Raw genomic sequence first — 25,950 nt, 5'->3', positions numbered from 1 at the left:
GTTCCGAAACGTTTAATTTCATTTTCCTACATTTCACATCAGTTTAATATAATTGTATTTCAGTTAATATAAACAAAGTCCTGATATTTACATGATTACAGTGAAATGACCACAAGTCAACAGGACCAGATGTGACAATAAACTCTGTTTACCCTCAGTCTGTCCTGTGTCTGTCCACCACTTCCTGGTTGAACCCGTTACACTTGTTACCTAAGGCAGCCTCTCTGGAGGGGGCGTGGCTTGGTGACATCACACTCACTCCTGTGTCAGCCTGTCATAGGGGGAGGGAAGAAAGAGAGGGAGGAGGAGGAAGTAGACATGAAAAGCCGGCACAATAAGGGGGGTTTCCTACAAAACGACAGGCTGGGGCAAATTTTCAGCGACTCGTTGTTTTGTAATTGTCTCACTGGCCTTCTGTCCTCGTTGGAGCGCCGGTAAAGCTGGGAAACAAGTCTAGCCCTAGATGTTGAGAACAACACACTCTGAAACACTCCCTTTGGAGTGTGTTAGGGGCAGGAAGGAGGAACAGCTGGAGTTTCTAAGAGTGAAAGTGTAGAGGAGGCATGGATGTATCACCAGCGATGACAAAAGACAACTCCAAACCACATGCCATGGGTGAGCAGCTTAAATCTTTTACTTGTTCAGTGTGTAAGTTGTTTTCTGTTTAGTCTTTCACACTTCTACTTGCTTATCTCTTTTAGTCCCAATATCTCCTCTGCTGTATGTCTTTCTGTCAGGGCTGTATGCAGGCACACTGACCTATATGTGTGGCAGTGCCAAGTCTGTGACCTGGGCAGAACTCAGAGGTTTCGTAATGCTTGTTAAGTGGATGAAAACATTTTAAGTTACATTGTCATCTTTTCACGCAGAAATTGGATGAAGCCATGGATTTAGTTTGATCTTTTTCAATTTTCGATTTTTTGCTATAATAAAAGTAGTTTATATTGTTGGCGCAATGCAACCTGTAATCCAGGGTAAATAATTTTCTGTAACATAAGTCCTTTAGTTATTTGGAACATTTTAACATATTTGATTCATTAACTAGAAATCAGATAAATGATGTGTAGTGTCCGTGTTCTTCTGCAGCATTTATTTTCGAGACAAAAAAACGAGTGTTGGTGAATGGTGATACTAAAATACTCCTTATGCAACAGTAGATGAGTATGGAAGCTGTTGTTGTACTTTATTGTACATATTTGTTGTACTTTATTGTACATATTTGTTGTACTATTTTACGTTAAGTAACATGCAGAGGTAACAGTTAGTGAGTATTTTTCAATACTTGCCATTGTTTGACAAATTATATTCAAGACTGAGTCCAGGGTAAATTAACATCACACTTCTACCATCTAGGATTGTAGAGGACCTTGACACACATTTTTGGCACTACATTCCTCCGCTGTGCCCTTCTTTCTGCTATACACACACACACGCACGCACACGCAGTTGTCTCTCAGGTCAGCTGTGCGTTGCCTCTATTGTATACAGATGAGAGGAGAGGAGGTAATAGTTTGACATATAATTAAAACAATCAAATTCTTCATCCATGGAGTTGTGTGAAATGCAACCAGCATCAATCTCATATCAATACTTTCAAATTGTAATTGTGTGTCAATTTTTTAAAATAATTTTCATTTTAAGTAACCAACCCATTTCAAATGTCATTGAGGAGTTTAAATCTGAGCCTCTTCCTATTATCACTCATTTGTTAACTAACAGTCATGCGTGTGTGGGCGGCTGCTTCCGTACATGCTCTGTATTCCAGAGCGTGTGATGGGGGAGTGGCTTTTTCCTAAAAGGGGAGGGAGAATGGGGGATGATCGTCCGTACCAGTCCCCCCTCAGCGGGCCCCGGCTCCAGCATGAAGGGTTATGCAAGTTTTTCAGCTGCCATCTCTCCTTCATGCCTCTACCTCATACTCGCACTGCTTTTGAGCAGAGAGGAGCACACAGAGCACACGAGACATAGCCAGCCAGTCAGTCAGTCACTGAGGAGATATATTTAAGGCCAGCTGGGTTTAAAACAAGGCTGAGACCAGGAGAAAAACACCTCTTTTACTGCCTAGAAGAGGAGGCAGTATTGAGAGTTTGTCAGGTAGATTGAGAGGAAGAAGGAAAGCAAAGACCCGGCTCTTCTTAACTTGATAACCATGCTGCTCCTGGATGAAACTGAGTCTTTTGCAGGTGAGTGACATCACCATCATGACCCCAGAGAAAAGGTCGGCGTTGGGATGAATCCCTGACCTCTAGGAAAGGGGTAAAAAAGTTGGCGAGAAATAAGAATTATTTTTAAGTAGGACAGGTTTGAGATGGGGCGATGCTTTGAGTTACAGGAAGAAATGCTGCCTAGAAAGCTGAAGAAATACTCACTGTACTTTATATCTAATGAGTGGCATGCGGAGAGTTCCTTAATGTGTTAAAAAGAGGACATGAAGGGGGGCTTTGATATTAAAAACCATCTTAGAAGTGTCTGCAATGTGCAGCAGGAGTTGATTGACGTTACTTAACATTGTTGTGTACTTAAGTATGCATGCTACGTCTACCTTGCTGTTTTCACTCTCTGAACTTCCATCAGTTCTCTCCTCTTCTTCCTCCATCCTTCCTCCCTCTTTGATTTTCTCCCTTTTTTCTGTCGGTCCTCCCTCCATCTTTAAGCCGGTATGTCCCCCGCGTGCCCGGCTGTCTCTCTCTCGTCTTGTTGTCTCCGGCCCGCTCCTCCCATTGGCTGTTACTACGGTTACCTAAACCAATGCCGGTGTGTGATTGTTGGATCCGATCAGCATTGGGCCATGCTGGAAGTGTGAGCATGTGTAGGCAGGAAAACATATCGTTTATCAGACCATGGGTGAGACAAGTAAACGTGTGAGGAGGGAGTCAGAGTGCTGCAGTTGGCAGTTTATCTGGAAAGATATATCTATTCAAAGAGGGGATTTCTTTTTGGATGTGAAATGCTTTATTTCTTAATGTATTCACATAGCAAAGGCAATACACAAAACCTTTTATGAAAAGAGAGATATCAGTATTAGTAATTAGATTGTAGTGTTATATTATACCAACTTTTTTCATAATATTTTAATGCGAGATTGAGTGATTTGTGACATGAATCTACTCTGTAAAAGTTCATGACGGATCAATATAGGACAATAAATCCTTTCTTTACATGTTTATTGGTTTTTAAATTCTCCCTTTTATCATCAGATAAACCTTTAGATCAGGGATGGGCTACTTTGATGGTGGTGGGGGCCACATCATTGATGTACTGGCCACCAGGGGGCCGCAGATTCACTTGGAACACACACACACAAAAATGCCATGTGTTGTATGTAATTATTAACAAATATACTAAGTCTGACATCTTCATTGACATTTTACAATCAAAGGGAACATCCCCAAAAAATGGGAACATCCTCTAATAAGCTCACTAAACAAATATCAGTTCACAGAATTGTTATTTCATTTTTACAAGTGGCATGTTTGTATTGAACAGGTTATTAAACAGTGGAATAAAACTATTTTAAACTATTGGAAAGCACGGAAAATGTGTGTGTATTGAGATTAACCATTAAGATAACTTTAAACATGAAGTCATGAACACTAACCCAGACGTTAGTTGTCTAACTTGAACACTTGTAGCCTGTCTCTGCATTCCCCTTATTCCACAATAAGGGGAATGTCAACACAGACACCTGTCAGCCCGCACTCTGCTGTTCCTCAGCGCCGCTCCCTCTCCCGCTGAAATTATGAATGAAAAGCGTAGTAATCATAGATAACACGGCAGGGTCCGTGACAGTTTGTTTTCATCTGATTTCAAATAAACAAAGTCTTGGTTTTAAGAATATTAAACTTGTTTCGCCAAATTCAGATGATAAATACAACTTGTAAGCTTGTAAAGGCATAATTACATGAGGCAACTTAACGTCACAGCAGGCATAGCAACAGCCGGCGTTTCTTGTGAGGGTTTCCCCGGGAAACAAACACAATACACACAAATGTGTCACAGATTATTTTGCGGTATTTGAAATCATCTACGCAGCTCGCGACTTAACTAGGAGTCTAGTGGACGGTATCAGTACTACAAGTAAAAAAAAAATATATATATTTTTTTTAATTAATTACGTTGTTTATAAATTAATCTGAGGGCCGCAAAAAGAGGAGGTGGGGGCCGCATGCGGCCCGCGGGCCGCCATTTGCCCATCCCTGCTTTAGATACATCATTAACAGCCCGAAAGTTCAGAGAAATGATAGATTAGCCAGCTGATAAGCAAATAATTGTTACAGTAAAATGCAGTCTGTAAATATAGGACATCGAGTTCTTATAATGTCTCAGCGCATTGGATTCAAAGTTAAATTAATTCAGGTGACTTTTAGCTTTAATCCAAGTGTGTTCAATTCTACTTGAGACATATTGTACAATAAGTAAAAGCCTTTTTATACACGTGGCACAATGTTAGGGTACTCGAGTAAGTGTAAATGTCAGTTGTAAATTGACCATCCAATGTCTCCCCCAGATGGTTAAACATATGATCAGGTGGAATAAGGTGACTGAAATGTTACCCTAAAAAACTCTTACCTTACCGGTCCTTTACCTGTTGCATTGACCTTAATGTCCAACAGTGTTGGCCCAATAAATTGAAGCCATATGTTAATACTGTTGGAGGAAAAGACCCAGAACAATGAAAGACTAAAAACTAAAGGATACAAAATCTGACAAAATCGTGCTAAAGAAAAAATCAGATCACGATTTATTCTTTTTATTCTATGAATCTTTTGTTCTGGTTTTCCTCAGGGTGCACTGTGTTCAGATGCCTCTCACTGTGTTGGCATGTATTTAGAGGAGCCTTTATGAAGGAATAACTGATGCCTACATGCTCCTAATTTCCTGGGCTTTGTTCCGGGTGTGTGGCTCGTTGTGAAAAGACACACTAGATGCCTTGTCATCGCCTCAACCGTGGCATGGCGAGTAGTGATAAAGCCTAAAAAAACACGCTGTTCTCCCTCAAAACATTGTGTGGTTGTGTTTTCATCCTGTGAGTACAATCTGTCCATCAGTCACACACTGCTTATTGTGAAAATAATTGAAAATGAATGTTTTACAGCAGCAACCCCTTTTACGGTCATTATAAACAAAATAGTGTTTGAATGCTTTGTTTATTTCCCCCCTGCATGCTCTGTTGGGTTGTAATTTGCCTCAGCACGATGCACAGGAACAACCTGTCCATTCTCAGAGCAGCGACAGGTCGGGCTAAACGCCGGGAACACGTGTGGTCTGGCTGCTTTTATAACTCCGCGGCTCAGAGGATGTAGGCTTCACCAGTCCGGCCACATGGCTCTTATTACCACTTCCCCAATGTCGCCTTTGTCCAAAAAACTGTTTGATCCCTCTGCTTCCTCCAGATCATAGAGCTGCCTTTTTTGTTCTCTTTTAATGTAAATGTTCTCCTTTTTTAGTTCTCTTTGTTGGGTGATGTCCATTTTTTTTGTTACCTTGCCGCTGCACGATGATGCCCCTCCCTTCTCTGACTCTCTTTTTTTTCTTTCTCACTCCTGGGGCTCTTTAGATTTCATCTCTAACTCTGTTGTGTCTGTAATCCTTTTTGTTCTTGCTGATGAGGACATTTCTGTCTTACCTTAAACAACCCGCTTTGTCTCTCTCCCACACATTAAATGTCTGCAGAGTATCGTGTTACATTACAGCAGTCTTATGATCAGATGAATGTCATGAGGGTAGAGCCTGTGCCAAGCTGACGCCAGTCACATTATTATACATGGCAACAAAACCTTTGATTACAACCAGTCATTTTTAAAACAAAAGAAATCCTTTTAATAGAGCCTTTTTTCAGAATGTTTGGCAGATGCTTCAGGCTAATGGATCATATTGGATTATACACTTTATTTTTCTGAGAGGTCGAAAGTACACACAGAGTCCAAAATGCTGCCAACAAGCGTTTATGTAACAGGTCATAGTATGTCCAGCCCAATGGTAATGGCTGGTAGCCTGCAGCCATGTGTATGTGTGTGGCGGTGTGTGTGTCCTCCTCTTTCTCCTTCCTCTTCCTCGTCCTCCTCAGCAGCATTGACACACTGGCCCACAAACAGAGTGTCCAACCTCGTATCACCTCCTGCTGCTCTTTCTCCATCACAGTATTTGTCTGTCCATTTATTCTTTAAATGCTTATCTAATCTCTCTATTTCTGTGACACACACACACTCAGTGGGAGGGTTTCATAACTCACCTGCCTCGCTCTAATAAAGCAGCCTTAATAACTCATTCAGGGCAGTCTGTTATATAAGAGAGCCGTGCGTGTGTGTGGACGGCAGGAATGTTTTTTTGTCTTTCTCGAGACAAGTTATGTAACCCAGTTAAATCCTGGTTTTTCCCAGGAAGGAAACCACAACTGTTTTTCCACTACAACTTTTTTTTAAAAAACCTGTTATGTCTCACTGTCTGAATTTTGTCATGTTTTCCTCAGTTCACCCCTACGTACATTTGAGAATTTGCAGTTTTTCTCTTTTGCAAACCTAATACCAACCAAAGAGCATAATATTAAGTCAATAATGACTGAAAGAGTTGAGTCAATTGTCTTCCTATTTATCACAGTGCTGTCTGTCAAATCTGAAATCCTCTCCCACGTTGTTCTTGTTCCTGTTGTCGTAAAACTGAAAGAACATTATGAACTCTTCCCAGCAGCAGGAGCCTGGACTCTCTCTCTTTCTCTGACACACACACACACACACACACACACACACACACACACACACACACACACACACACACACACACACACACACACACACACACACACAGCTCTTTCTCAATATACGCCAGTGTGTGTTCATGTGAATGTGTGTCTCTAAGTCTACTGTAGATGTCCTTTAAATGTCCCTGTTCGTCTAGAAGCTCCTTCGACTGTGCTCTGTCAGTTCCACTGTACATCTTTAGTGTGTGTGTGTGTGACAGACATGCTCATGTGAACATGCTGGTTGTGTAACAGCCAGAGGCAGACTGTGTGTGTGTGAATGGGACTCTTAATAAAACAGGTTGTCTCATTCTGGGCAGCAACCGCTTGAGGCACCTCGAGTTGGAAGGTAAAAAGGGAGAATAACAAAGTTGTATTCGTTGACCCTCGACTCAACACAACCTACTGACCTGGTTATTAACCTCACATTCATCCGTGACCCATCTCATGTTGGCTATGTTGACCCCTTTCTGACATTTTAACACAAACACCTCATTGAATCAGATGCGGTCGGTTGCTGTGAGATGAAATCAGGCTTCCTGTTTTTCACTTCAGTTCTCAGGGAATTTTAAACTTAGGTCCCATCCACACGAAAATGAAGGGTGATGCGGGGGTGAGCAACAGAGGTGGGGAGAACGCGGGGCTATGGCTTCATCGTTATCAGAAAATGATCGTATAGGGCGTACACACGGAGCAGTTCGACCCCCCAGAGCGTTTTGTCCGCAGATCTACCCACCTTGGGAGCCGTTATCAAATCAAATCAAGTTTTATTTATATAGCACATTTATAAATGATTTTTGGTCGAGCCAAAGTGCTGTACATATAATAAAATAGCCTACAGTAGAGACACTTACAAGCAAATACAACAGCACAGATTGTTCAGAATATCAGTATGACAATACGACACCCTCTATCCTTAGACCCTCACATCGTACAAGGAAACACTTCCAGAGAAAACCCACAGTTTAAGGGGAAAAAATGGGAGAAACCTCAAGGAGAGCAACAGAGGAGGGATCCCTCTCCCAGGACGGACAGACGTGCAATAGATGCCGTGTGTAAATCGAAGAGATAATACATTTTACAGCATATAGACCGAATGTTAGGAAATGCATGTGTCTGTAATAAGAAGATGAATCCACAAGGATGTCAGCTACAATCCTGTGGAAGCCATCAGGGAAGCAGCATGACGAGACCCAAGGCAGGACCGCAGAGACAAGTTCAGCCACGACCCGAAGTCCACGACTTAAGAGGCCTGTGGTGCAGTGGGTTGTGAGTTGGTATTCGGATCAGGAGGTCACAGATTCAAACCCCACTGCAGTCAGCATGTCGTTGTGTCCCTGGGCAAGACACTTCACCCCAAATTGCTCCTGTGGGGATTGCCCACAGTATTGAGTATGTAAGTCGCTTTGGATAAAAGCGTCTAACAAGTGACATGTAATGTAATGTAACTTAATCCAGAACTCAGGATAGAGGATCCAAGACACAGGACTACAGCAAGAGGATCAGCCTCGACTCCGGATCCCGGCGTAGATATAGATACAAAACAAGAAAAAAGATTTGGCTGGGTTAATCGGAACAAGAGAATACACAGACGGAGAGGGAAAAGGTCATTGGATAAAAGTTATTCTTGATAACCCTCTAAAAAGATCTCATGAACTTCCCCACTCAATCTATCAAGACCCGAGCAGTTCTATTGGATATAGGATAAGAAACAGAGATAGGGAGCACAACAACCTATCTCTTCGTCAGATGCACTCCCCCGTTATCGTTATCCGCATTTCTGTGTCGGCCTCGTGTGGACGAACTGTCTATACAATAGAGAACTGTAGCGGATACAACCCGTTACATAACCTCGGGAGGAGGTTATGTAACACAGAGGACATGGCTGCCCAATGAGCTCAGACATGTACCTGGATGAGGGGAAGGTTGGATAAGAGAAAGGAAAGAAAATAAAGAGGTAGCGAGAGGAGAAGACAGGTTGAGGTTAGAAGATGAAGTGGCCAGTGAATAGAGATAAGAGTTGCGTAGGAGAAATGAAAGTAGATTAAATGCAGTCCAGTTCTTAAGGATGATGATGAGAAGGTGGGAGAAGAAGGTGTTGGCAGGTAGAATCAGAGACACATGAGAAAAGTTAAGAAGTAAAAGTGTAAAATGAGAGCGCATCAGAAGGGAAAATCTGAAGTTCAAATCTGACATATTTGATTTCACTTATAAAGATTGGAGCAGGCTGTATCACAAAATAAAATTCTATGGGATAGCAAAAAGAACATGTATTGTACTTTTAGTATAATACATGTTCTTTTTGCTATCCCATAGAAGAGGCACATTTTTGTCAAATGTTCTGATTTAAAAACATAAGAAAATTGTTCAGTTCAAACCTTTTTTTAACCAAATATAATGTCCACCACATACCTTATTAGTTGTTTTTACCTGCTGCAGGTAAATGCCAACCAATAACGTTAACTAACACAAGAAGTTTGATGGTTAAGTTGCAAATTGTACTTTTTAAAAGTGACAAATATTCACTTTTTTTTTTTAAAACGTAGATGGAGCAGCGAAAATGTCCCAATCCCTTTGACTTGCTATAGTTTAGATGTCGATAAGAGATTTTACAAATAAAGATATCAGTGTGTGCACGCCGTAGACTGTATAAGGTCCACACTAATGATATAAAGGGGGCGTAAAGGTTCAATAAACCATGATTACCTCATCATTTAAACCTAACAATCTGCCCAGACATTACATTACATTGCATTTAGCTGACGCTTTTATCCAAAGCGACTTACAATAAGTACATTCGACCAGGAAGACACAACCTTGAAGAAAACAGAATCATATAAGTACATCAGGTTTCATAGAGCCAGACGCTTGTTTTGTAACCAAAGCTACCCGCCCTCTCCCTGGCATTTCAAAAGTCAGCCGTTACATAATTCCCATTGAAGTTTCCCTAAGCCTGTTGAATAACTACGTCAGAATAAATAGAAATGTGGGGCTTAATAGAGAGGCCATGAAACTGATTAACCTTTACTTCCGGAAACCATTGATTACAATAAATTCGGTATCCCTCCATTCCCTGTCTACTTCCTGGAATCCCCTGGTCTCTGTTGGATAAGTGTGTGTGTGTGTGTGTGTGTGTGTGTGTGTGTGTGTGTGTGTGTGTGTGTGTGTGTGTTGGTGTGTGTGTGTGTGTGTGTGTGTGTGTGTGTGTGTGTGTGTGTGTGTGTGTGTGTGTGTGTGTGTGTGTGTGTGTGTGTGTGTGTGTGTGTGTGTGTGTGTGTGTGTGTGTGTGTGTGTGTGTGTGTGTGTGTGTGTGTGTGGCCTAGCATTACTATACTTGAGGGGATCATTACTTTTAGGGTGAAGACTTGGTTAGGGTTAGGCATGTGTTGGTTAAGGTTAGGATAAGTCTCCAGGAAATGCATGTAAGTCAATGTAATGTCCCCTGAAGTGATGTGTTAATTTATAAACAACGTAATTAATAAAAAAATGTTTACTTGTAGTACTGATACCGTCCACTAGACTCCTAGTTACGTCGCGAGCTGCGTAGATGATTTCAAATACCGCAAAAATAATCTGTGACGCATTTGTGTGTATTGTGTTTGTTTCCCGGGGAAACCCTCACAAGAAGTACCAGCTCTTGCTATGCCTGCTGTGACGTTAAGTTGCCTCTTGTAATTATGCCTTTACAAGCTAAAAGGTTGTATTTATCATCTGAATTTGGCGAAACAAGTTTAATATTCTTAAAACCAAGACTTTGTTTATTTGAAATCAGATGAAAACAAACTGTCACAAACCCTACCGTGTTATCTATGATTACTACGCTTTCATTCATAATTTCAGCGGGAGGGAGGGGGAGCGGCGCTGAGGAGCAGCAGAGTGCGGGCTGACAGGTGTCTGTGTTGACATTCCCCTTATTGTGGAATAAGGGGAATGCAGAGACGGGCTACAAGTGTTCAAGTTAGACAACTAACGTCTGGGTTAGTGTTCATGACTTCATGTGTATGTCATCTAATGGTTAATCTCAATACACACACATTTTCCGTGCTTTCCAATAGTTTAAAATAGTTTTATTCCACTGTTTAATAACCTGTTCAATACAAACATGCCACTTGTAAAAATGAAATAACATTTCTGTGAACTGATATTTGTTTAGTGAGCTTATTAGAGGATGTTCCCATTTTTTGGGGATGTTCCCTTTGATTGTAAAATGTCAATGAAGATGTCAGACTTAGTATATTTGTTAATAATTACATACAACACATGGAATTTTTGTGTGTGTGTTCCAAGTGAATCTGCGGCCCCCTGGTGGCCAGTACATCAATGATGTGGCCCCCACCACCATCAAAGTTGCCCATCCCTGATGTAGACCATTAGAGGGCAGGAGGGCAAGACACAGACAGACTGTCTACTTCTGTCTCTTTAGTTGACTTCAGCATATAAGTCAGTGAAGAGGCAGGGAAATGTAGACATTAACACTGGAGAATACACACACACACACACCTGAAAACAGTGGATCCTCAGTTCAGTGGCTTTGGGTTTGGTCAAGGTATTTAGTTTTCTTAGAAAGCATATCGCAGAGAGGAACTCACAGTCTGTTCTGTCACAGTCTGTGTACGGTAATTATTAATGGAGCAGCTCGGCAAAATGTTAGCGGGCGACTTTATCAGATTCAAATCTTTTACTTGTGTTTGCAGCTCGAGGGCAGACGTTTATCCATCTGTTCCAGAGAAGTTGTTCTTCTTCTCTGAATACTAAGAGACAGCTCACACAAAAAAACCTATTCAGTGGATTTCTCAGGCTGTTTTTTTCACTGTTGGGTGAACACTTGGTATTATTAACAGATTTTTAAACAGCCAAGAAAACAGCCTGAATTCATCAAGTGAGGGTTAAAAGGTTTCTCACACCTAAAAGTGTCACAGATGTATCAGACCATACAGGAAAAGACACTTTTCATGGTATATTACTGCTTTTAGATACATTAAAGGCGCCCTATTATGGTAATGTTCAGGTTTCCTAATTGTATTTGTGCCTTTACTGTGACACGCCTACATGCTTTAATGTTCAAAAAGTGTGTTGTTTTTCTACCTCTCCTTTTGGTTAGCTGGCCAGCTCTGTCCTGATTGGTCAACCTCTTTGAAATGTCACACCCCTTAACCTATCACGTGCAAAGTGTCGGAGTGCTAAAGAAGTGCGAGTGTTACATAAGGCGCTTTCACACCAAGTACTTTACCGTACCAGCCAATCAGAAATGGGAACCTTTTTCTCCCATGAAAGTGCCTCTGCTCTCTAGCAGGGACTAAAAAGGGGCTGAAAAGGTTCGCATGAACTAAGTTCTAGTTCCGGATTATTTTGGTGTGAACGCAACATTTCAAGAACTATCGGAACTATACTGGGAAAAGTACACCGGTGTTAAAGCGCCTATAGTGATGTCATTATGTTAAGGAAATAAAACAAAGGAGGAATATTAGCCTTCACAGACAATTTACTTGAACAAAAACTTAAATAACACACTATAGGAAAGCCAAAAAACCCCAAAAGCATAATAGGGCCATTTGAATTATGTGGAGACAGGGGGGAAATTAGATTTCTTTGTTCTTGTTTTTCAATCAATGCTCTTTAAAAACCTGACACACTTGAAGGACCACCACCAGCAGACTCAGTGCCGTTGCAGTACTCTGTGACAGGTTATATAATCACTTAACATACTGTATACTTATGATGTTACATAACCTCATGGTCACAGAAGACGTTTGTCCACTGCAGCCCCTGTTTATGACACACAACAGAAGAAATTAATGGCTTAGAAAATGTGCTGCGGGTGCGTATATGCTCTGTGACACTCGCTGACTCATCATGACACTTTCTCACTTTTGTCTCTTCTTGCTGCTTTGTATCGTCTCATTTTGCCTGCACTTCATCACTATTGTTTTGCTCCCTTATCCTGTTTTTCATCTCCTCCTCATCACGAACAGCTGAATATTTCATTTTGACTTGATCGCCTAGCAACAATCGGCTCTCTAAATCCATTCTTCACCTTAAGAAAACACCTCTATGGACTCGTGCATGTGGTAGTGATTCTTAATGAGGCGGGCAGCCTGTGAAGCTGAAGATTAAGCAGCATGTAGTTACTGGAGGTGAAGTCAGTAATTGTCACTCGGCTGTTCAGCAAGAAGTTTCTCTGGACTAAAAAACATGTGTTGAAACTTTGATAAAGACAAAATATAGAATTTGGAGTTTGAAGCTTTATTTAGATAGCAGCCACAAAAACGTGATAAAAAAGTGATTCCAGTTATCCGAGTTAAAGTAAAACAAAAAAGTATGTTTTCAAAGAATCATTTAAGTTTGCATTAACCACAAGCAAATAGTGTCTAGCCTTAAACCAAGCAAGCTATTTCTAGACAAACATCTCTTAATGGGACACATTTAATGCTACTATTCAAATGATGCACTGTTCTTCTGTATGCATACATATGGCTGTTTGCTAACACAAAGAAAGCGGATACCTCTTATTAATATTTACAAATTCTCCACATTTAACTAGTTTTCATGTTTGGAAGAAGTGTCTTCTTCAACTCTGCAGTTTAAAACACGTCTTGACTGCATTGTGTTTGTTTATTATCACAGCGTTATGTAATGTGTGGGACTCGCCATTTATCTGAGGGGCTATTTGGATTTGAGGTCCGCTGCTCTTGTGTCTCTTGAGTATAATCTCCGCTGCACCCAAAATGTGTGTGTGTGAATGTGTTCAGTTTCTTGGATCCTCAATATAGAATGATTCATTAGTTATATAACCTGTGTGTGCATTTGTATATGTTCTATAAGCTGTCCTCACCCTCATCATGTGTCTGTGTTTAAATCAAGTTTATGTTCAAATCACAGATCCTTCACCATCATGACGACACGTTGTTATCGTAGTAAAAGATCATAGAGCGCAGAGGCGCGGGAAGGTATTTTGAGTGGAGGTGCTGAGGTGCTGGACTCCAGTGAACACTATTACGGGCAATATAGAGCACGCACAAAAGCACTTCCCACACGCAAACACACAGTAGGCCTACACCCGCGACTGTTACAATGAAGGCTCGATAATCAGCTCACGGCATATAGGCAGGGGTAATTTTTACGAGTGGGGAGCGGACCTCACCTCCTCTAGGGGGGATGCTCCCCCGGGAAGATAATTTTTTTTATATATTGAAGTTAAAAGCATCAATCTGGTGCACTTTGAGAGCAACATTAAGAGATCTATGGATACATCTCTCAACACCCAGATGAAGCAGAACTGTAAACAGATTTACTTTTTCTTTATGGATATTTTACAAATCACTCCCCTTTCAAACTGTATTCTTGTTTTACTGCCATATAGTATTTCATAACTGTTTTTCCTTTATTCTCTTGTTTTTTTGTATAACTATAGTGATCATATGAAGGTGTGCCGCGGAAATAATCTTTTGAATAATTTGTGACCAAACCGTTTGAGACCCACTGAGATAACTTAGACTAAAGTTAACTATCTAAACACTCAGAGTCCTTTAGCTCACCTGAGCCTCTCAGTCTGAGAGGAGAGCTCTCCTCCAGCTTGTTGTGGAACAAACAGCTCCGTATGTCCGTTAGTGCAGCTAGCTAACCAGATGCTAACAACACGGTCCCTGCTGCTGGCACCGGTCCCTCTCTCTCTCCCTCTTTCACACACACTAAATGCGCTATTTCCGCACACACACACACGCACGCATACACACACACACACAGACACACAGAGCCGAGCTTGAATGACACAAGCACACTTTTATTTCCATGCAACTTTCTGATTGGTCTGGTGTCTTGCCTCTGTTGCATTCACTGAACACTGGAAATTACAGCCCTGCCGTCCTCTCTAGTGTCATGATGAGGTTCACGTAAAGCACGGTTAATGTATTATATTATTGAGGTAGAATTGTCCGGGGCTACAGAATTGTAGCCAACAATGTGGAATTTATTGGCTACATATTACACAGATTATGCACAGCGGGAGCAGCAATAACCGTCAAATACTAATTCAGACAGGGGAGCTCCGCACCCCTTGCCCGCCGCTATGGGGTGCTGCAGCGCCCTCAGCACCCCCCTTCCCGCGCCCATGATAGAGCGATTGTCAGTACTTTGAGGTTATAATCAGGGGTGCACATAACTTTTTTGCCCTGGTTCTCAAAGGAGCACCTGGAGATGTTGCTTGGTGCTCATCCTTAAAATGAAATAAACCGTAACTTTTGAGGGGGTCTTGACTTTATTTGCCAGACACACGCGCTGAACACACATGCAGAGGTGAACACAGAACACACATGCAGAGGTGAACACAGAACACACATACAGAGGAGAACACAAGACAACATTAGCACGACCAGTAATCCTACAAGCTGTCATCACTACCCTCCTGACTGTTCTCCTCACGGTCTTCCTCTCTGTCAGACATGGTAGCTGATGATGTAGGCCTACTTCTTCCTCTCTGGTTGAGTCTGCGATTAGCTGCTTGCATCCACAAGTCAACAGCTGGGTTTGGGTCGAAAGTCTCTGTTGTCATCTTAGACAAGTGGATGTAATCAAATAAGTATGTGAACATAACCAATAACCTACCATAGCCAATAACAAATGAATGTAACTTATTTTATTTGTGTTGTTCATATCTTATTTTACCTTAACATTTATTTATGCATTTTTTTTATCTCCAGTTTTAAAGGATATTTTTGGTTACTGTCCTATAGTATACATTGGAATGATTTCACACCTGTTTATCCCAATAATTATAAAGGAGTGCCTTGGAAATATGTGTTTACATAAATTGTGATCAAAACGTTTGAACTTAGACTAAAGTGAACTATCTAAACACTCGGAGTCCTTTACCTCACTGAGCTGTAGTAGCCTATCAGCCTCTCAGTCTGACTGGAGAGGACTCTCCCTCCACATTATTGTAGAAACATCTTCTTCTTATATCCGTTAGAGCAGCTAGCACCAGATTCTAATAACAACAGCGCGTACCGGTGCACCCTCCCTCTCTCCCTCGCATTTTGGCTGTGAGCTGCGGGCGCCAGATAAGCCAACATCCCCCATTTTAATCACTTACAGCGCCCATCGTATAGGGCAAATGAAACGTGTAACCGGGGTGAAAAGGGTGTTATAATTACTTAATTATGAATATTGTTACATCAAGGCCGAAAATTAGGATGAGCCCCAACGGTCAAAAATGTTTTTTTCCCTCCCAGAACTGCCAGCGCAGCGCCTCCACAGATCTGGCACCCTAGGCGAACATCTATAACGCCTACGCCAGTGCTACGGACCGACCCTGAGTTCATATGCAACTCGCAAATATCTTTCTCTCTCTTCTCTTCTCTTCTCTCTTCTCCCTTCTCCCTTCTCTCTCTCCCTCTCCCTCTCTCAATTTTGGTGAGCAAATTCGCCTTTTTTCAAATGACCCGGTGCTCTTTTTTTGGCGGAGGTGCGCATGCGTACCTGCGCACCAGTTATGTGCAGCCCTGGTTATAATTCCTGTTTTCCTGCATGTTTCCTAGCGTGATTCCTCTGTTCTTTTAGAAGTATTTTGTTATCCTGTGGATCAACAACAAGTGATTTGGCTGAATGCCAGCCTGTAATCACAGTGACAAACAATGTTACATAAGAGTGACGCCAGTGTGTCTTCACTTGCATATAAAAACCTAACCTCAATAATAAAAGCTGGAGAACTCTGTTGTAACTGTACACATTACAATTTGTTGTATTATCAAAGGCTTTTCATATGATGGCAGGAAATACAGAAAAAAATCCAATACTGTCCTCTAGCTCAGTGTGACATCGTCCAATCGCATCTATTTAATTATATCCTTTCCTTCCTTTTTCTAGAATTGGACAACACTGTGTGTGTGCTGCTGAAACAATATGAATGTTATTATACATTTCATTTGATTAAGAATCATAGTTTGCCATCATGATATTGTACACAAAGATGTTGTGTTCTTCAATTGAATTGACTTTACTGAATATACAATACAGAATATTTTTAGTTATCAACTGTTAATATCAACAACTCAACTAACTTGTTCGCACTGTAGACACAGGAACACGAGCCAAACAACATGATCAATCAATCAATCAGCCTGCTGTTGACACTCTTCTTCACACCTCTCAGACAGCCAGCCAGCCAGAGGTCCTTCTCTTTTCTGAAACAAGATGCATGTTCCTGGTAAAACCATAAAAGAGGTTGTTGATTGTTGGACTTCCTGTGTCCAATTTGCTCTGGAAACAAAAAAAGGAAACGGGCGCTTCTCTTGCACTACAATATGATCTGTATCATTTTCCTATTAATCCCCCTTTTCATTATGAAAACGGTTTCACATTGGTTCTAACAAAGGCCACATACCAATCTCAATCTTTATTTATTTATATAGCACATTTAAAACAACCTTCAGTTGACCAAAGTGCTGTACAGGCAATAACTACAATATTAAATAACACAATGGGAGTACAATAATAAAACAATAATTAAATACATGATAAAAAGCACAATAACTATAAACATATATAAAAAAAACACATACAAATGTAAAAATGTAATGTTCAACTAGTATTAAAAGCCAGTGCAAAGAAGTGAGTTTTTAGCTGAGATTTAACTCAGCAGTCTGGATATTTAATGGGAGGCTGTTCCACAATCTGGGAGCTGCAACACTGAAAGCCCTGTCACCTCGGGTTTTTTTCCTGCACTGAGGAACCACCAACATATTTTGCTGAGCTGATCGCAATGCTCCAAAAACAAGTCATCCTAATAGTTGCAACTAAAAAAAGACAAAGTATATATTTTTTTTAGGTAAAAAGAACTGAATTTATTATAAATAATTTTACAATTACATATCAATTATACTAAATCCTATTGAAATGATGCGTTGAATCCGTACAGTGAAACTAAATGTGGACACAAGGTGTGTTTAACAACTAATACAATCAAAAATATAATATTATGTAACATATTGCGTAAGTCCCTGCCAATATCTCACTGTCTCCTCTTGACCCGGGGCAGAGGGAACAGTCTCACTTCCCAGAATCTACGTCTATGCGTCACCACCATTTTTTTAGGTGTGTGTGTGTCTCCACCCCCCCTACTTATGAAGTGCATCTCTTTTTCTCTTTTGAATGATGACCTCGCTTTCATCACTGAGACCGCCCTCATCAAGATCACCAACGATCTCCTCATTGCTGCTGACTCTGGCCACCTCAGCATCCTCATCCTCCTGGACCTCTCTGCAGCGTTTGACACCATCTCTCACAACATCCTCCTCACCCGCCTCTCAGACCTCCTAGGTGTCACTGGCACAGCGCTGTCCTGGTTGACATCCTACCTCCACAACAGGAAACAGTTTGTCTCCATCAGTGGCTCAAACTCACCCCCGGCCCCAGTCCACCACGGTGTACCCCAGGGCTCTGTGCTTGGCCCCCTCCTGTTCACCATTTTTTCACCATTTCAGGAATCGTTATATAACTGTTCTGTAAGGTTGAGTCGAGGGTGAAACGGATGTATAAATCACTTCTGGGACTTTTCCATGTAAAGAAACGTCTTGTTTCCCTGCTCTTATCTCTAACTGATACATAGCAACCATTTAACTCGTGTCCAGTTTTATTAAAGCTTTACATTTTCTGTTGTAAACACACCACGTTTGGCAGCTCTTTCCTGGAAAGAAAATCATGTAGTGAACAGAAAATGATCTGATGTACGCTTCCTGCTGTTTGATTTATTGAAATAAGTGGAAGAAGAACAGTGGCTGGCAAAGGAAGGCATTGTCTGTTTTAGATTTTCACAACTCATTATTTGGAACACATTTCACAACTAAAGCTTTTAAAACCGCAACTATAAGCCAAGGATAAATGTTACCTTGCTCAAGAAAAACAAACTATGAATATCAATCTGTCCTTCTGTTAAAGGGGCCCTATTATGCTTCTATTCAGGGCGCTAGAAAATAGAAATGCACGTGTAACGTAGTGATGTCATTATGTTAGAGAAGTGAAAAAAAGTTAACTTTGTGATTTTAGCCTTTGCAGACCATTTACATGCACACAAACCTACATAATACACTAAAGAAATGGGAAAACACCAACAATCACAATAGACCTCTTTAAACTCACTCAAGAGCTCTGTTTCCACTCTTTTATGTTTGCTAGCAGTGATTTTAATTTGAGATCTTATTTGCAGGAATGAATCCAATCAGGTGACACTAGCATTGCTAATAATATTCCAGAGAGGTCTTCACAGGTCCAGTCTGTGTGTATTTATAATTTGGACCAAGCCCAACTCCGGGCCGGGGTCAGCACTTGTTTACTTGCTGAGTGAAACCCGTGAAGACCTCTAATTGTGCATGTCTGTCACTGGGTGTAATTTACTGCTCAAATTAATGTTGATGAACAGTTTTTAAATCATTAGCAACCAAAAATGTGCCAAAGCGGTTTTAATGTATTCTAGTATGCTTGAGATTGAATTGGTTAAGCTAGAGACCTTCTTTTTTTCCTTCATGGGCAATAACTAATTAGATTGCAAATGTTGCGACACACACATTAACAAACTACTGAGACAGGCTGGTGTCATAGAAGGCGAGATGGAGAAGCTTGTTATCACGCAATGTACTGAAGAGGTGTTTTATGTAAGTTGTTTATCAACTCGTTGTGTGTTCATCACCAGCGTCCATGCTGCGTTAAGTGTGTGTGTGTGTGTGTGTGTGTGTGTGTGTGTGTGTGTGTGTGTGTGTGTGTGTGTGTGTGTGTGTGTGTGTGTGTGTGTGTGTGTGTGTGTGTGTGTGTGTGTGTGTGTGTGTGTGTGTGTGTGTGTGTGTGTGTGTGTGTGTGTGTGTGTGTGTGTGTGTGTGTGGTGTGTGTGTGTGTGTGTGTGTGTGTGTGTGTGTGTGTGTGTGTGTGTGTGTGTGTGTGTGTGTGTGTGTGTGTGTGTGTGTGGGGCGGACATCTGATAAAAAGGAGTTTAACGTCAACGGTATTAGTTACACAAGCTGGCAGCCTGCAAGGGCATGGCGGGGAGAGGAGGTGTGTGTGTGGTGGTGTGTGTGTGTGTGTGTGTGTGTGTGTGTGTGTGTGTGTGTGTGTGTGTGTGTGTGTGTGTGTGTGTGTGGTGTGTGTGTGTGTGTGTGTGTGTGTGTGTGTGTGTGTGTGTGTGTGTGTGTGTGTGTGTGTGTGTGTGTGTGATATTCTTATTTAAACACTTGTCCCATGGAATGTGTGTGTTGTGTCCTGTCTTGTGTTTCATAAGCCGTCCATATTTATGATCCAGCTCTTACATAAGCCTCAGATCTGGTTCAGTGTGTCTCTGCCAGAAGAACTCAGAGAGAAGGAGACTGACAAGAAGAAAGGTGAAATTCTGATACACATAGTAGAAGAAACAGCGAAGTTGACATAAAGAAGAAGTTTAGAAAAAGAGGGAGAAAGAAAACAAGCAGAAATGAAAGCTGCCACCTGGTGCAGTTTTTGTTTTTTACTGAAGTATGCTCTGGCATAGGATGAGAAGAATCCTCTTCATGGTGTTTCGCAAATGTAGTTTAGTTTAATGTCAATGAAAACTGAAATCCTCAAAGGCTCCGACTGGCAACCACAGCTTAAATGTGTCGAACCAGTTTGATGGAAACTTTCCATTTCAAACATCGTAGACATGCATCATTAGAAGTACGTCAGCAGCTCTTTAAAAACAGGTCCTCATAAATATAAGAATACCTGTAAGGATTTTTATGTAGAACCACATTTGACCATTTTGAAACCAATTTGAAATACTAGAGCACAACTGAACATTGAACATCGTTTTTTAGGTGAAAACCGTTACAGACAGACACTAAAGACCTAAAGAGAGGCGCCTCTTAATATTTGTTATGTTTTCACATTTGTTATTGAGCTGTATTAGTGAAAAGCAGTTCCGTACCATGCTTCTGGGGTCATCGACCCGTTGTTGTGAAATGACACCAGGTTCTTTAAATGTGGTAGTTGAAAGATTCTAAATCGTAGATGTTAAACATCTGACTCATAACAAACATGATGTCCCGCTGAAGAATCTACTTCTCTTAAACTTTAAAATAACTATTACTTATTCTCTTCCTTCTTGTTTCCCACAGACCAGTCCCACAGAGCCCCCTTCACCTTGGAGAATGAGGCTCAGGGAGGCGACTCGGCCGCGTGGCAGTGTACCCCTCCCCCATCTACCTCACCTGCAGGGGAGACACCGGCCCACCCTCCCACTGTGTCCAGACCCCGCTCCAGGCCGGCCAGCCGAAGCCCCTCCTCTCCCTCCGCCCTGACAGGAACCAAGAAGAGAAACTCCAAACCGGCACACATGAGGCGCAACATCAGGTACTGAGCTCTACATGCTTACTGCAGGAACCATCGAGAGATCAAGTGGACGCGTTGATTCTGTAGGGAGCCTCAAGAAACCGCAGCAATTAACCCACCATCATCTCTTATATAAAGCAGGTTGAACCCTTCATCTGGAGCTTTAATAAGAAACTGATCCCTATACTTGGAAATTGTTGCCATGACATTTAAACACATGTTTCTAAGTAATGAATCATCTGAAGGGATTTGCTTGTAAAATATAAGGCCACATAGATAGCACTTTTATTTATTCTATTAACGGTCAATGCAAAGTATTAACCGTATGTTGGTCAAAGTTATATTTAATCTGAAATCAAAATGGGGAGTCTCTTAAGAGTTTAAAAAAAAAGGGTATTTAATACAGCATTAAAAATAGACTATAGATGTTATATAAAACAAAAATCCAACCAAACTACAAGGTTGTAAGTCATTTTTTTTTAAACTAGATATTTGAAAATGACTCATGCTTGCCAGGCAGTCAACCTTGAGATGAAAAGTGTGTTTCTGCTGAGGTGCAGAAACACTCACTCAGCCTATTCCACTATTAGCCTATTGTATTTTTTATAATGTTCATTGTTGGCTGCATAATAGGATTTATCATCTGTCTTTATGCCTTAGTCCTCCGATTAAAAAAAGAAAGAAAAAAGAGCAGAAATCTGTCAATGCTTATCCGTGCGTATGCTCGGTCTGCAGCTCCATTCCTCCGGCTGTCAGTAACCACCATAGGGCTCAACCTCAAGTATGCTGCTGATTTTTTATGCAACAGCATTTTTTCAGATAACATGAAACATATGCCAGATATTTAAACCCTTGCTTTAATGTTTGTTTGTGTACGTTTTTAATGAGGGGACTCTAAATAAATAAAAGTATGCAGGGTTATACAAAATGTAGGAACATTTGCTGGAGATAGTGACAAAATAAAACTCTTAGCCAGGTAGTATGCAGTGGGTTTTAGCTAAACTTTTTATCTGAAAACACACACAAAAAACACTGTTTGATAAGATGAATCCACAAATGAATGCATATACAATGAACACCATATCTTCCTGTAGTTCAAATGACACTGACATGGCTAAGTTTATTAAAAGACTGTAAATAGCCTAAACATTTTTATTTTTCTATGCAGGAAGTTACTGAGGGAGCATCAGTTAGAGGCAGTTACAAAAAGCGCCCAGCAGGATGAGTTGGAGAGGAGGAGACGCCTGGAGCAGCAGAGCAAACAGGATTTCCCCGTACCACTGCTGCCTGAATACTCTACTGGTGAGAGCATGTACCCCAGAAAAGGCTTCCATAAAATATAATATCACCCAAACTGTCAACCAAATAATTCAGGGTTTAACCAGGTTTAACATTGTTTAACATTTCAGCGTAGACTATACATTAAGCCATACACATATAATGTTATAACTAACCCTTGATCACTGCTTCCATATTTTTTATCTTCTTTTCTTTTTACTTTCTCTACTGCTGGGTCATAACTGTCCATTTCTCCAGGTGATGTGACAAAGCATGTGTCGTCATCGTCGGCATCAACAGTGTTGAAGGAAGTGAAGTCTGTCAGACCTGAAGCGATCTGCCTGGACTCAAGCAGCACCGGCATCAGCGAAGACGACAGCAAGACCAACGTATCAGCCTCTGCTGCCACCGAGCGCAGACATAAAACAGGTGGGACACACACACAAATACATACAGTCGTCTTGGAGCAACTCGGATCAGCAACTAATACTGAAAAACTCAAATGCAGAAACTATTTCCAAACTATTCCATGTGTATAACTGTACTTTTTTAAAAGCAGGATTAGCTTATAGGATGAACTTATAGTCAGGATAAAAAATAATATAATTTTCCCTTTTTATGTTAACCAGGCTTTCAGACTGCGGTTTGAGTGTGTAAGTGGGCTAGTGTGTCGGATGGCTGTGGGGGGGGGTCATTAAGCGGATCGGGACACAGGGCTGAGAAGGTTATTTAGTACTACCCATCATTCAGTAGTATATTCTCAGCTGTCCACATAGCTAGGCAAATATTCAACCCAGTCTCACGGCATTTCGTGTTCACCAACACGATTTTTAATCTATTGATTCGTGTTCACCAACACGATTTGCCCCTTTTTTTCGTGTTGCACAGCACGATTTTAAAAGCAATGTATTTCTACTGCCTGCAGCACGTCTTTTTCTCCGGTCGGGTCGAGGAAGACCGGAAGCTGTGTGGTTCATAAAAACATGTTCTTACTCAATATCAAGCCACAGTTATTGCTTTTATTTGAAATCGTATAATTTCGGACTTTTGTTGCCGTCTGTGAGGAAAATAAATGGGGCTCAGAGCCTCAGGATACTGAAATCTGTATTTTTAAATATTTTTTTCCTTCTAATTCGATATTCTTTTCAAAATAACACACTGTTATTTACTCACCAATAACACACAATTATCCTTGCTTTTATTTATTGGTTTAATTCCATAATCTCTGGCTTTTTTGGCGTCCGTCAGGAACTGAATTTCAAAATAAAAATAACCGGAAACAGACGTAGGCCTATAAGGGACATTTCGAGCATCATTGCGATTGTCAACATTTCTGAGTTTAGGATGGCCGAAGACACTACACTACCCATAATCCCCAGCTATCGTTTAGGACTACAGTACCCGTAAGGTTACGCAGAGCGTCAAACAGCTGTGTGAAATGGAACGAAACCACGCCAGACTATCCTAAACTGGAATCGAACGCCTCCCCAGAACTACACATGCTGGCTATTGTGTTTCGCAAAATGTTCTATGGGACGTCTCTATTGAACGTTTTCGTTTTTCCCACAATTAGAAGTTGCCAGTATTAAACACATTGGTGTTATCAAATGTAAAACATATAATTAATAAATGGGTGAAAATCGCTTGTGTCCATAATGTGCAGCATTAATACCCACATGGCAGCTCATTGTTACTTTGTAATTCTACTCCACTACAATTCAGAGGTTAACCTGGTATCTTTACTCCACTGCATTTATTTGAGTTACTTTGCAGATTCTGATTAATTATGTGAAATATAAACAACCCTTAAATCAGACTTTAGTTACACCAGAGTAAAATTCAGGGAAGGTGATTGTCAAGTGCCAACAATCAGGAGAGATATTTGATATCATATAAACACCAAATCCCAGCATGCATTACGGCTAAAATATCCAATAAGCGAGCTTAAAACCATAGCTGAGGATCTTGGGTAATCGCTCAAAATGCCTACGTCTGTTTCCGGTTATTTTTATTTTGAAATTCAGTTCCTGACGGACGCCAAAAAAGCCCGAGATTATGGAATTAAACCAATAAATAAAAGCAAGGATAATTGTGTGTTATTGGTGAGTAAATAACAGTGTGTTATTTTGAAAAGAATATCGAATTAGAAGGAAAAAAATATTAAAAAATACAGATTTCCGTATCCTGAGGCTCTGAGCCCCATTTATTTTCCTCACAGACAAACAAAAGTCCGAAATTATACGATTTCAAATAAAAGCAATAACTGTGGCTTGATATTGAGTAAGAACATGTTTTTATGAACCACACAGCTTCCGGTCTTCCTCGACCCGACCGGAGAAAAAGACGTGCTGCAGGCAGTAGAAATACATTGCTTTTAAAATCGTGCTGTGCAACACGAAAAAAAAGGGGCAAATCGTGTTGGTGAACACGAATCAATAGATTAAAAATCGTGTTGGTGAACACGAATCAATAGATTAAAAATCGTGTTGGTGAACACGAAATGCCGTGAGACTGGGTTGAAATATTAAATAGGGCAAATGCTAAAGAGCCAAGTGTGAGCTCGGTACATCGTGTCAAGAGTTTCAGATGTCAATGTTAAACTTTTTTAAGATTGAGTTTAACAATAGTTTCTCAGTTTTTCAACTCAGCATTTAGTAGAATATTGTGTTTACTGTTACCTATCTATTTAGTTTGAGATTTAACCCACATATGATTTACAGATAAAGACCTTGATGGGTGTTAAACCATATCAGTGTTAAGAAGCAGATGCTCACATGACATGAAGACATGTAATGTATGTTTCACTTGTAAAAACCCCTTCTTAACTTATCACTGCAGCACAAGCAGGTGGTTGTTTAAAATGCAACCTTGCACATTTATGATCCATTTTCAGATCAAAGTTGTTAATAAAGGAATTTAATATAGCGAGCTATGGTTTTGGAGAGAGTGATTTAAGCCCCTTTCAGTCATGGAAATCTGTAACATTGCTTTCAAGTGATGGCTTTTCAGTTTTCTTTCATTGGTTAAATAGAAAGGACTGTTATGATTATAGCTACATTCTTGATATAAATGATTACATTCCGAGTGTTGTGAGCTTTTCTTCTTATGCCTTTTACAACATTTGGAAAAGTCAGCCACCCGAGTTCAGCCATAGGCCATAAAGCTAATCCACTCGTGCAATTTAGGGTCCAATAACTTGCTCGAGGGCATGTCTATCACACACTGAGGCAGTCAAAGCAAAACACAATTTACAGTTCTGCTAGTTTGTCTGTGTCAGGCTGAATCCTCTCATCTCCAAAGATCAGGCAAAGCAGCCCTAATAGCCTCATGACAGCCATGCTTTTATTAAATTACACACGCTGTTTCAAAATGCTTTCTGAGCCCAGGGGTTGTAGAGCGTCTGGGAATTAAAAGGCTGCATCAGCTTGAATTTCCAGGAGAAAAAAAAACATAGAGGATTGAAAAATGACCCAAATTATAATAAAAAACTAAAAACATAGCGAATATCTGGGCCAGTTGTTCATCTGAAATGTTAGGATGAACTGTAAAAAATGTTTTGGATAATGTTCGCGTCTTCAGAGACTGTAGTGTTTAGTGTTAATGGCTCGATT

At 40.8% G+C, this 25,950-nt stretch overlaps 1 protein-coding gene across 1 annotated transcript in view; it reads left to right on the top strand.

The window, feature by feature from the left end:
* The window catches only part of LOC117541769 (helicase ARIP4-like), a 97,124-nt gene that overhangs the window by 44,149 nt on the left and 27,025 nt on the right, over window positions 1-25,950 (top strand). The window contains 3 exon segments of the mRNA XM_034208945.1: window positions 20,848-21,082; window positions 22,230-22,363; window positions 22,598-22,768. Coding sequence (XP_034064836.1) covers window positions 20,848-21,082; window positions 22,230-22,363; window positions 22,598-22,768 — 540 coding nt within the window.

Source organism: Gymnodraco acuticeps, unplaced genomic scaffold (genome assembly GCF_902827175.1).
Source record: "Gymnodraco acuticeps unplaced genomic scaffold, fGymAcu1.1, whole genome shotgun sequence".
NCBI classification, from domain to species: domain Eukaryota; kingdom Metazoa; phylum Chordata; class Actinopteri; order Perciformes; family Bathydraconidae; genus Gymnodraco; species Gymnodraco acuticeps.
This window is presented reverse-complemented; position numbering and strand designations above follow the sequence as displayed.